This window comes from Pelodiscus sinensis, chromosome 12, assembly GCF_052426305.1.
Source record: "Pelodiscus sinensis isolate ZL-2025 chromosome 12, ASM5242630v1, whole genome shotgun sequence".
In the NCBI taxonomy this organism is placed as follows: domain Eukaryota; kingdom Metazoa; phylum Chordata; order Testudines; family Trionychidae; genus Pelodiscus; species Pelodiscus sinensis.
In genome coordinates, this window is record NC_143063.1 from 29,857,765 (window position 1) to 29,871,273 (window position 13,509).

A 13,509-nucleotide genomic window follows, 5' to 3' on the forward strand; every position below is an offset into this window, starting at 1 on the left:
CTACTGTATGCTTACAACTTCCTTGGGACCCTTTCTTGGAATATCCTAATGAGGATCACTGCTTACAGGGTTAAGTTAGGCCACACATGATGTGAGTAGAATCCTTTTCATCTAACCTTGTTTGTACATTAGTAGTTCATTATGGTCATGTTGAAACATTTTAACCTTTTTGTTTTTTCCTGCATCCATTAAACCTGGCATTTTCATATAAAGACAACATTGTGGAAGTTTGTAATGGAGCTTTTAAGAGAACCAAAGCTTTTTACACATGTGGATAGGTATCCCTTAGTTATAAATTAGGAAAGTGAGGCAGAGAGATTCAGGTTCTGATTTTTTTTTTTATTACCTGCATTGCCATTGGGGTCTACCACATGACCTAGAGAAGTTCAGTACTTCTGGAGAGAACACTAGGATCATTAGTCTATTGGCCAGCTGCAGCAAGTCAGTGTCAGAGCTAGGGATGTTAAAATGCATTTATTTAGATGAATATTTTCAGCAGTTACACTTGGGAGCTGCAGGCTGCCCCCCACTGCTGCCTCTGATACGGAGGCTACGTCTACACGGGCACCCTTTTCCGGAAATGCTTAAAACGGAACAGTTTTTCCGTTAAGTATTTCCAGAAAAGCACGTCTACATTGGCAGGACGCTTTTCCGGAAAAGCGTCCGTGCCAATGTAGACGCGCTTTTCCGCAAACAAGTCCCGATCGTCATTTTCGCGATCGGGGCTTTTTTGCGGAAAAGACTACTGTGCTGTCTACACTGGCTCTTTTCTGGAACAGTTTTTCCGGAAAAGGACTTTTGCCCGAATGGGAGCAGCATAGTTTTTCTGGAAAAACAATGACGATTTTACATTAGATCACCATTGCTTTTCCGGAAAAGCAAGCGACCAGTGTAGACAGCTCACAGCTTATTCCGGAAAAGCAGCTGCTTTTCCGGAATAAGTGGCCCAGTGTAGACACAGCCATAGTGTAGGAGGGTGTGGTGGCGGCTCTGTGTAACCCTGAAGGTTAACCAATGAGCCCAGGCTCATCACTCATGAGCGTACTCATTTACTTTATAATATATGGAGATATACATCTCATAGAGCTGAAATGCACCTTGAGAGGTCATCAAGTCCAGTCCCCTGCCCTCATGGCAGGACCAAGCACCATCCCTGACAGATTTGCCCCAGATCCCTAAATGGCCCCCTCAAGATTGAGCTCAAAACCCTGAGTTTAGCAGACCAATGCTCAAACCACTGAGCTATCCCTTCCCCTAAGTTTGAGCTAGGAATAGAAAGGTTGTGATTTACATAAAATAGAACTGTTCAACTCAGACTGCTGCAACTTGGCAATCATTGGAAATCTCTGTTATCGTGGGGTTTGGACTTATTTTTGGTATATGGAATATCAGCTCTCCACTGGTGATTGCTAGTAATTTTCTGAAGCATCACACGATGCCTGTCCTCATTCCTTGTCTACTATTAAAAACCCTTTTATTTAGTTATACGTCCAAGAAGTGTCCAAAAGCCAGTTTGGTCTCAATTCTCAGAAAAGCTGCTAGAGTTTAAGATCAGCATCCAGTTCCCTGAAACTGCACTGCAGCCAGAGTATTAAAAACAATATGCAGAAAAACATGCCATGAGAGTATTTCCTGGTTGTGCCTACACAATGGAAAAGTCACAAATGCTGAAGTTAGTAATATTTTCTGAGAAATGACTCAGGCAGCAAAGCCCCCTTTTGTTCCCCTGCTCTCCTCCACACCCATATTGATATGGCTGACCTATGAAACATCCCATTGAGCATCAGTGCACTTGTCAAAATGATTGGATCTGTTTAGGCTCTATATTGGATCTATTTTCACAACAGGGAATTGGTGGTATTTTCTTGCCAGCTTCTAACTACCTGAGGCCTGATTCTCAATTACAGTAAAGTCACTTGAATGCCCCCTTTCACTGCTAGAGCCACATAAAGTCGGTCTACATTATATTTACATTTTAAGGCCCCTGGATATTTTATGCCACTACAGTATTAGGCTGTGTCTACACTGGCCGCGAGTTCTTGCGAAAGAACACTTACGTTCTAATGTAAGAAATCAGTGCTTCTTGCACAAGAACGATGATGCTCCCGCTCAGGAATAAGCCCTCTTGCACAAGTGTTCTTGTGCAAGAGGCCAGTGTAGACAGGCAACATGAATTTCATGCGCAAGAAAGCCTGATGGCTAAAATGGCTATCGGAGCTTTCTTGCGCAAGAGAGCGTCTACACTGGCACGGATGCTTTTGCGCAAAAGCACATGCCAGTGTAGACGCTCTCTTGTGCAAATACTTTAACACAAAAACTCTTGCGTTAAAAGGATTTGCTCAAAATCTTGCCAATGTAGACGTAGCCTAAGAGAAAGAAACCTAAGAGTCTGGTATATTTACTTTGTAAAGTGCATCCCCAGGGCCCTTTGAATACCTCTCTATAAATTATAATCTATACAATGTGTAAATACTTGTATTTTTGTGAATTAAATCTAGCCTTTTATTTCAGAACTGAACATTACATACTTTTGCACACTCCAGAATTCAGTCCAACTGTACATTAAGTTTAAGAAAGATATACAGTATGATTAATTAAAACTATATTTGCTATTTTTACGTTAGTGAATATGAAACTTTTCTATTTTAGTATAGAACCAGATTTTTAAAAAAGTTGCATTTTGCTAAGGCAAGCATTGAGAGGGCTCATCTAGACTATATTCCTATCTTGAAAGAGGAATGTAAATGAGCCCGATTGAAAGCGTAAATGAAGTGAGGATTTAAATATCCCACGCTTCATTTGCATATTCATGTCCAATCGCTGTTTTGAAAAAGGGTTTTTTGAAAGTGACACCGCAGTCTAGATGCATTTTTTAAAAAAAAAAAAAACCCTTTTTTGAAAGAACCCATACTCCAGAAAAAATGAGGAGTACGGCTTCTTTCGAAAAAGTTTTTTTTTTTTCCCGGAAGAATCCATCTAAACTGTGGTTTCACTTTTGAAAAACCCTTTTTCGAAACAGTGATCGGATGCAAATATGCAAATGAAGTGCGGGATATTTAAATCTCCGCTTCATTTGCACTTTCGATCTGGCTCATTTATATCCCTCTTTCAACAGAGGAATGTAGTCTAGACGAGCCCAGAGTTACTAAGTCTGTTAGTCTGCACTGCAGCAAGTCATTGGTCCTTTATTTTTTCAGAAGTGGAATGCCTTGTGTTTAAGTTGACTATAGTAGCAAGCACCAAAAATGTTTAAAAATAAAATTTGGTTCTGTTGCTATAGAGATGCCTTCCCTCACTTTCCTGTAAGGTTGCCCAAATGTCCATTGTATTGCATTGAATGAGATGACAGAATTGTTTTACTGCAGAATTTATTTAAAGGTCTCAAAAGTGCATGTGTTTTGAGGACTATTGTGTGGGTGTTTGCCTTCACAATTGATGAGCCCTTAATTTCCACTATCATTTTTTAACATTAATGCTCATTACAGTGTTATTGACATAATTCTTTTCCAGCTGTGGGTGCTATAGAATAACCACTGTACTTTGTATCCCGTAGAATTGCAGCAAACAGGCAAGATACATAGCCAAAATCTGAGGCAAGATTACTACAGTCCTTACTACACAGTTTCATTGTTGTAGTTGGCCTAAGTAAGTTTTGGAAACACTATACATATCACAAGTAAAGCTATAGCCAACTCATGGAAGAGGAGTTTCCCTCAAAGAATGCCATGATTTATGCAGATTCCTGACTCTTAGCATTTACTAGAAAATTATGGAGTCTTTTTCCAAAGTTTTCCTTTTCATAGAATCATAGGGCTGGAAGTTACCTGCACCCACAGCATGACCGAGCACCAGTTTTAATGTAATTGGTAGAATCTCTTTTCTGTGATCCCCCTCATTGAAGAAAAGAGCTTTCTCTGTATTACAGAGACAAAAGAGTACTCCATTCTTTTTGCCTGAGGCTCATATCAAATCATGCCTTTTCACATCCTCGCTGATGATCTAACATGTGACTCAGAAAGCATAAGACAGGGAACACTGCTGCTGGGTATGCTGTACATTTGTGCAGCTGCTGAGGAGAGATTCAGATGCACTAATGAATAGCAGAGGGTCTGCAGGTACATTTTTGTGTTTCTATTGGTGGTTCACATTCATACATGCCTTGGTGCACATAAATTATTCCACACATGAATGGAAAAGATTAGAGCGAACATAGTCCAGCAGTTTAGCTATAATTCCTCCCCATACCTAAAAATCTTTAGTTTTGTCCTTTCCCACTATCTGCTACTGTTTTTTGTATCACAAAAACTGGAGCCTAAGCATCTGGGTGGCCTCTTACCTGTTTAAAGGGCCCTTGTCTACCAACTCTCATCCAGTAAGCAATGCTGGACAGTGTTTTGTGAATTTACAGTGTGGTATTCATCACAGGTATTGGTACTGTGCGATACTTACCATCTTTTCAGACAGCTGAAGATTCTTCCTCTAGATGCAGCCCTTCTGGGGTTGGACACTCCTCTAGCTATTTAAATTATGTTGCAAAAAAGTTAGTAGAGTATTTCAGACTTTTAACCCCCACTGACCACAAATTCCAAGTGGAGGCAAGACAATATAGTTTAAAATATAAATTAAAACTACTATTAAAGGGTTGAACAGTAACTTGCTTGCGTAGTGACCTAACAGCAATTTGTGTGCTTGCTTTATTTTACTAAAGACGTGCTCAGACTTCAGTGTCCCCCTTTAAGTACATAGACCCAGTAACCCAAGAGACTACAGAGGCTCATTATTTTAAATTACATGCAATTGAAGGATCAGTTTCAAGAGAGATTGTACTGAATGTATTGTTAGTTAAATAATACACAACTATTGTCAAAGGAATAGTAGCATCAACCTCAAATCCTCCAAAAGATAGCCAGAGATAAGAATTTACTTAACTTGCTCCCAAATGTTACAGCACAGGCTGTCTATTTAACATAATGCATCAGTCTTCTCTTTCTTAGAAACCTGTAGTCCCATCTGATAATAAGTGCACTTGTAAGGGTTCCATGTACACTGTGGCAAGCTTGATATAAATTTTGTGGCAAAATGCTCTGCATCTAGGTAATATTGCAGTACAACAGATTTTACTGAGATGGTTGAGGCAAGGCACTTTTCCCTTAAAATACTTAATATTGGCTGATTGCAAACTCAGATTAGTTACCAAATTAAGACCTGCTAATGTAAGACCTGATCTGCATACAGCCTTTTTAGCAGTATAACAATGTCTGGTTAGAGGTGAGATTTTTTTTTACCATAATAGTTATACTGGCAATGCCTAGTGTGGATGCAGTTATACTAGGCTAAAGACACTTCACACTGATGTATGTTAATTCCATTCCTGCACAGGAATAGCTATACTAGTATAACTATGCACAGTAGAGGGACTTTAACTACCTGAAGAAAAAAGTTTCAGAAGGGTAGCCATGTTAGTCTGTAACTTTAGCAACGCATAGGCCTGTGGCACTGTAAGAGACTAACAAATACATAGGATCATGAGCTTTCATGGGTAAAGCTCACTTCATCAGATGAGTTGGTTGGTGTAGTAAAATTTGTGTAGAAGAGGCCTAATGTCCACACAAGGGCTTTGTACCAATTTAACTAAATCATGTAAGGCCTTGGCTACACAAACTTGCACCAAAATAACCAAGTGGGTTTTAATTCATTCCTTTAATTATTTCAGTGAAAGTCTCTATGGGCTTGTCCACCCTAGGGGGAAAATGTGTTTATAAAAACATGATCACTAACACACTTGAAAACCCTAGAAGAGATGAGCAAGCTGTAGTTATGAGCTATTCCCCTTGACCAGGTAACACAGTAAGAACATATTAGCTCACACATCTAAGAAACAAAAAATTTAATGCTAGGGCTATGAAAGGTTTTATATCTCTAGTATGAAGGCTTTTTAAGAAATAAAAGTGCCCTATTTCCATAATTTATAAGTTGGAAAAAAATCACTTAATGCCAACTCAAAATAGGAAACTTACTCCAACAGAAGGGTGTTTACACACCTCACCAACACCAAAATAAAGGTGAGTCAGTGAAGGAATGCGATCTCTGGGTGGCAGACCGAGCAGTGTGTGTGAAGAGTGGGCAGACATCTTTGCATGGATTATACTGAGTTCATCCTTGCAAGGGTTCCCCTTCTCTCCCCCAACCTCAAAGGTTAGAAAACTTAGTTTTGTATAAACAAAAGCTATGATTCTACAGCAGAATTCTGCAGAAAAGGGGAGATTTTTTTTGTGTGACAAAATTAATGAAGCCCTGACTATAAAGAAAAATGCGAGAAAACAAAACTAGACTTAAATAAACCTCTGGGTCACATTTAGTAAAAGATAAATTTGTCATACGTGTGACATTTATTTTTCTCTCTCTCCTTTCAGAACATTTCACAGCATTTGTTCTTTGGTACATGTTGAAGCACAACTAGCTCTGGCTTCTACAATACTATTTCCTCAACCTGTTCTACAGCAGCAGGGAACAATGTCTGCCAAGATTAATCAAAGAGGAAGGGAATCCTATAACTATACATAAATTATATTGTAGTTGAAACAAATCCAAAACTGTATTTTCTAAAAACTGTAAAACACTGCTTTTAAATAAAGCTGTACAACCAAAAAAATGGAGTTTCAAAGTGCCCTGGGCAGCAGATGAGCTAATGAGTGCGTTCAGAGCATGATTATAGAAATGTACTTTGACTTATTCAGGGATACAGATTCTGGCTGAGGCCAGGAAATGGTGACATGGGCAGTCCTGCACTGAGTAAACTGGTCAAGGTTTCTGGATGGATGTTAGTTTAGAATGCTGTCAGACTCTATCTTTTCTTGCAGCTGCAAACTTATTGCAGTAAAAAATGGAGTCCTTTTCATTGGTACATTTCAGTAGCTAAAAGTTTTTTAGGAGGCACAAAAAGTAGGGGAAGGTCACAGTTACAGACATGCCTGATTGTCACAAGAAGCCCCATTGCCTCACCCCTACTTCTCAGTGATGATTTAGAAGAGCAGAGACCTCATTTTAGAGCTCATGAGACTTACCTTTTACAAACCATATTACAGTGGAGTTACCACTAGAGATTGAACCTCCTAAATCTGGGACTCTCTGGTCCGGTAACGTCCGTGGTCTGTCAGGATCACAGATGTTGGTGGACTAAAGAGACCTGGTGCCCAGGAGTGCGAACCGGTTGGGAGTCCAGTGGCAGGGAGCCCCACCATCAGGACTGGTGAGCCCCGTCCTGGTGTGGCAGCAGTGGGGCAACTGTGGAGCCCTGGGGAGACCCTGCCGGTGTGGCAGCAGGAAGTCAGCTGCAGAGCCCCAGGGAGACCCAGTCGGCGAGGCAGCCGCAGAGCCCCATTCCCAGGAAGCCCCGTCCAAGTGGGGCACTTGTGGAGCTCTGTCCCGAGTAAGCCCTGATTGGGCTGGACAAAAGCAAGGCCACAGTGGCTGGGGAGCTCTATCTCTGGAGAGTTCTAGCCGACTGGCCGCAGTGGGCTGGAGCCAAACCCAAGTCCTGTAGCAGCGGGGCTGGCATGGAGCCAGCTGGAGGGAGGAGCAGTGTCCTCGGAAGCCAGTGGCAGGGAACCTCCTTATATCCGGCAAATTCCCTCATTTGGGATGAGTCAGGTCCTGAGGGTGCTGGCCCAGGGAGGTCCAACCTGTACAAGATGATACAGTCTCCACATTTGTAAAACAAATTGACATCAAGCTAACTGAGCAAAGTATTTTAGTCTTGACTATTTCAATGCATGTGTTTGGTTAATCACTAGTTAACACAATTTTGTATTTGCCAGTGGGTCACTTCTTGACTCAGTGAGTGTGTTTGTGCTGCATAGTGGAACCCAATTAACAATTTCACAAGAAATTTCTCCAGACCAAGACCTGATCCTAGCTGCTTGATGAGGAGAGCAAAATGCCACACAGGAGGCAAGGGACCAAAAGTGTGTTAAGTTGTATTCCGCGATCCTAGGCTGTACTGTGCTGGGTACAAGTCAGGGTCTGAAACGAAGCTGCAGATTTCTGAAATACATAAAAGGCTCCTTGTGCCTATGCCAAAGGGACTTTGGCACCGATATCCAGAGTCATCATTCTGGCATTGTGGCAGCTCTTGGTCCGTCCACTTTGGGATTGTCTGCTTGTGGCAATGGTGTGGCACACGTTTGGTCTAACGTAAGTAATAAACTGGGCCCTGAAGCCTGGCAGTCGTCTCACTGAAACTGAGACCTTGATGGTGATAAGATGATGCTTGGAACATTCTGAAGTGTATCGACAACAGGTGCTGAGATCTGCACAGGTGAAGTTTCTGAACAGATGATCAAGATTTTGTTTTTAAGAATTTAAATATACTTTGGACCTAGCCCCCTTTTTTGGGCTAAAATAAATCTCACATATTGCTTATATAACACAAGAGGTGTTTTGGTGACATATTGTAGTCAGACTACATGCCAAGTCACCACCCAGAAGAGCTGAGAGCCTAAACAGTGTATTCATAAAACAGAAACATGATCTGGGTTTATTTGTAAGTAATGCCATTCTGTTTCTGTGAAAAATGTACTTTTCCTTGCAGGCAATCTCATAAATATTCATGTACTATATGGTAAGGAAATGTTCCTCTAGAAAATGAGTATCTTGTATGCAGGGAAACTCTAATAATTACACATTTATAGAGCATCAAAGCACATTTTAAATTAATCCTTTACCATATAGTTTTGAAAATCTCACCTGTTCTATAGTGGTCTGTGTATGAAGGTTCAGTACCCGCAGAACTTGGGGAATTAGCATGCAATGTGTAGAAAGCTCAGCTAAAGAAATGGTAATGGAAGAGGGACATAATGGGAGACAGTGATCTACACAAAGTTATGAACAATTTTCAGGGAGTATTTTTATTAGATATGTATGTAATTCTGGCCACTCCATCAATATCAAGAAAAATACAGGCGTGGCATTTTTTCAGCCATTCCCAATTAACAAAAAACACTTTGTGTTATAAATTTCCAAAATAGGACTTCAAAGAATTTTCTTATGATTACAGACAACATTCAGATAATATATCTGTTACTTTAGAAAAATCACTGGTATCAAAATGCAGATCTGATTGGAAAAAGGTAAGATACAGATAAGCAGAGATTTTAAAGCTTTATAATTTCACCAGTTCATACTGTAGTATTTTTCAGTTGGCACTTAGTCATATAGATTAATTGCAAGCATAAAGACTGAAAACTACCTGAATGGATAGTGCTGAATCTGTTTAACTTCATTTCTAACAAAGTAATCATTCCAGCCTAATGATTTGTCTGATTCAATTTGCTTTGTAGAATTGGATACATTTTATTTCATTATATAAGCAGTAGTGGAAAATCAGAATGATGGCTGGTTAGAGAAAGGCAGCAACCACTGTGGACTTTACTACTTTTGACTGGTCAAGGAGTCAAATGACTTGGTGCTGCTTTGGGCTTCTGCCATAAAAGCCTCTACTTCCTCCACAGTACGTGGGACACACGTTAGCAGCTCCATTCCATTGGCTGTCACTGCAATGTCATCCTCAATTCGTACCTGTTACAGAGAACACAAAGTTACCAGTATATTCTAGTGTGTTGTGAGAGACACACCAGTCAGCAACTGCAACTGGAGTGTAAAGTGTATGTTAAGCCCAGTTTCATTTAGATGAATAAGGTTTTGTGAGCAGCAGAACTTTCCAATACTATAAGAGAGGCACTGAAGTCCATCAAGATGCCCATGCTAGTTCCTCAAGGTCACTTACTCTCCACTTAAACCCAGCAGCAGGCAAAGCAGCCATGACAGAGGTAGTGTATCTACACCTGGTGTGCTGGGTACCAGCTAGGGTGTACTTTGGAAGGGGTGAGGAAGAGGCCTTACATGGATCAAAGAAACCCAAATCCTCTGGTGGAAGGGACAGCAAGGGAACCAGGCAAACCCATTCCCTGGATACCATTGGAATGTCTCCAGTACACAACTTGTTCAGTCTAACTATGCTGTAGACAGACTTGATCCTTAATACAGTGCCATACAAATGCTGACCCACTTGTATTCACAACAGCCATGTTGCTTTCTTTTCACTTTACATCACACTTGTCATCTTTTTCTGGAAAGTACAATTAGCTTCATAATGAATTGTCCACAATAAATTACACCATTCCTAATAAACCACCAAACCACTGAACTTTGAGCTCAAAGTCTTTTAGCAGCCTTTACGTCAACATTACCTCTAAAACACACCCATTTGAACATTAAAGTTGCATACAAAAGTAGCAGTTTTTTTCTTAGCATTTCCAGCTCTTGTTCTGCTAAAATGAAAAGCTTGTACAGGCAGTCCCTGAGTTACACGGATCTGACTTATGTCGGATCCGCAGTTACGAATGGGGCTTTTCTCGCCTTGGAGGACGGGAGCGGCGGGACGCCCAGATGCGCCGCGGTCCCACCGCCCGCGTCCTCCTGGGCGAGAAAAGCTGCTCCGCGTCTCCCTGGTCTGCGGGGGGGGGGGGGGGGAGAGCCCCCCCAGCAGACCAGGAAGACACGGAGCAAAGCCGCGGAGCACGCTGGCAGCGGGACAGCCCAGATGCGCCGCAGCTGTCCCGCTGCCAGCGACCTCCGAGGCTTTGCTCCCCGCGGCGTGTCTGGGCTGTCCCGCTGCCTGCGTGCTCCGTGGCTTTGCTCCGTGTCTCCCTGGTCTGCTGGCCCCCCCCCCCCCCAGCAGACCAGAGAGACGGGATGCAAAGCCTCAGAGGATGCGGGCGGGACTGCGGCGCGTCTCGGCTGTCCCGCCACCCGCGTCTCCCTGGTCTGCTGGGGGGAGGGGCGCAGCTAGTGCGCCCCCCCCAGCAGACCAGGCTTTTCTCGCCGACGATGCCTGGAGTAGAGCAGCTGGGGCGCTGCTGGGTTGGTCCCGCAGCGCCGCTCCTTGGTGCTACTGGACCAACCCGGCAGCACCCCAGCTGCTCTGCCCCAGGCGTCCCCAAGTCAGCCGCTGCTGAAACTGACCAGCAGCTGACTACAGGCAGCCCAAGGCAGAGTTGCACTGGTCAGTTTCAGCAGCGGCTGAATCTGGACGCTAGTTCCGACTTACATACAAATTCAACTTAAGAACAAACCTACAGTCCCTATCTTGTATGTAACCCAGGGACTGCCTGTACCATTTTCTATTGGATTCTAATTTCCCATATCTCTTTTTACCAGGAAATATGCCTACCCAGTCATTCCTGTTATCTTATCAGAAAAATGTTAGTAAGTCACTAAGCTGCAATAAAAGCAATTTTAGTAGGTGTCAATCCAAGAGAACACAAACCCCAGTGACTCCCACCTTACAGTTGCTTTAATTGTTTCTGACCTCTTGACATTTTAAACTAAAAATAAAGCTGGTTAACATTTGTACTGCTTGCAAAATAATCCATTTGTTCAAACAAAATGAGTCAACTAGACTTATTAAACTGTTTAATGATGTCGTTGCCTGATTATTTCTTTTAAATGGTATCAAGTAAAGTGTTTTATAAAGCGGAATTATATAAATGAGTTTACACATTGGATTTGGACAGCTGTAAAATCAAAGGTTGTGAATCTTTTTTTTACTCTGTCTTTTCCGAAAAGCACACTTTGGAACTGCAGCAGGGCAGTGGATGACATGGCACAAGTAAGTGCATGCATCTGAGAGAGATTTTATATTTCTAAAGATTTGTATTTTATTGATTATGAACTGATCAGTGGATCACAAAGATAAAAAACAAGCAAAAAAAGAAGCTGGCTGGTCAAGGAGGCTTGGACCGGGGAGTGGTAAGACCAGGAACCAGTGAAGGAAATGGGAGGGGTAATTTTCAGCCAATTGCCCGGGGAGTGTAGAACTGATTGAACAGAAAGGCTCAGATAAAATAATCAGGATTGCAGGAGGAGAGACTGAGCTAGGATGAGGAGCCAAGAAAAAGATTAGGTCTAGGAGGCAGTAGTGAGAGAGGGGAAAAAAGAAGGGATGGGAGAGAGAGACTGGATGAGGAGCCAGAAGGAGGAGACAAGGACTGGTTCTGCAAAGAGACTAAGACAAGAAGCCTGAGGAATGGCGACTGGGTAGGCAAGGAGAAAGGGACAGAGACAAGGAACCAGGGTTCAGAAGAGACAGGATTGGTACAAGAAGAGATTTGAGGGGACAATGCAGACCAGGTCATTTGCTCTTTTATTTTAAGGTAGGGGGAAAAAAAAACCACACACACACAGGCAGAAGAGCTTGTGTGTACTAAAGAACACTGTCCTCCCGAACCTGGAACAGAACTCAAGGTTCCTGAGTCTCACCATTCCTCTGCTGTTGGCAAATATCAGCAAAATCTGCTAGTAAAGTATGTTTCATCCCACCCTAGTGATGGTCCACACAGCAGATGACAACTCATTGGCTCAAGTGGCAGAAGTCTGAGTGGTGGATCTAAAGGTTCCAGAGCTACTGATGACCCATGTGGGTGTGTCTCTGAGTATCTCTCTCTTTCACACAAACACACAGAGACATTAAGACAGCAAAATCAAATATTCAAAGGGCATGTCTACACCTGCACCCTCTTTCAAGACAGGGTTGCAAATGAAGTCATTCGAAATTGCAAATGAAGCTGGGAGTTAAATATACCGTGCTTCATTTGCATATTCACGTTATGGCACTATTTCAAAATAGTGCTATTTTGAAATAACAGACGCTGTTAAGATGCGATTACTTTGAGAGAAAACCCTTCTCTCAAAATAACTGGTAAACCTCATTGTATGAGGAATAAGGGTTATTCGAGAGAAGGGTTTTCTCTCAAAATAACCGTGTCTGAACAGTGTCTGTTATTTCGAAATAGCACCATAACGCAAATATGCAAATGAAGCACAGGATATTTAAATCCCGGCTTCATTTGCAATTTTCGAATGTCTTCATTTGCATCCCTCTTTTGAAAGAGGGTGCAAGTGTAGACATACCCAAAAATAGTTGCTTGTTCACCCTAAATTCAGATTCCTTGTGCACCTGCCCAGTAAATTCCAAGTGACTGGCTTTCAGATACAAGTCTAGCTTTTGGATACATTGTACAAAATATCCCGTAGGCATCTTTAGGCTCTTTAATACAAAATGATTTGTTTCAGAAATATTTCTGGAGAGACAAAGTGACCAGTAATGTAGGTAGTGTCCTTCAAACACCACTCTCCTATCAAGTGTGGTGGCATGGCCTATTTATATAGATAAGATTGCACAATTGTGTAACTCCAGCAGCAGACCTTCACAGTGTGACTCATGGACCAAATCCGGCCCACGGTAGTGGTCTCATAGGTATAAACCAAGGACATGATGTGGATTAAATAATTTTCATCAGCTAAATATGTAACTAGCCTAATACTCTATTTTCCTAGCTCATTTATGTGCTATATAATGTGCTGAGGGCTGGGTGTCCTGTGTTGTCTGCCAAGTGAAGGGCACTGTACTTCTTTTGGGTATGCTATATTGAAGTTTCCAAGGGACTAAAA

The 13,509-nt window shown here is 42.0% G+C and overlaps 1 protein-coding gene across 1 annotated transcript in view; it reads right to left on the bottom strand.

The window, feature by feature from the left end:
• Positions 1-8,880: 8,880 nt before the first annotated feature.
• The window catches only part of PEPD (peptidase D), a 254,950-nt gene continuing 250,321 nt past the window's right edge, over positions 8,881-13,509 (bottom strand). The window contains exon 15 of the mRNA XM_075940101.2: positions 8,881-9,576. Within this exon, the coding sequence (XP_075796216.1) occupies positions 9,430-9,576 (147 nt within the window). The 3' untranslated portion in view covers positions 8,881-9,429. The remainder of the gene's footprint in view (positions 9,577-13,509) is intronic.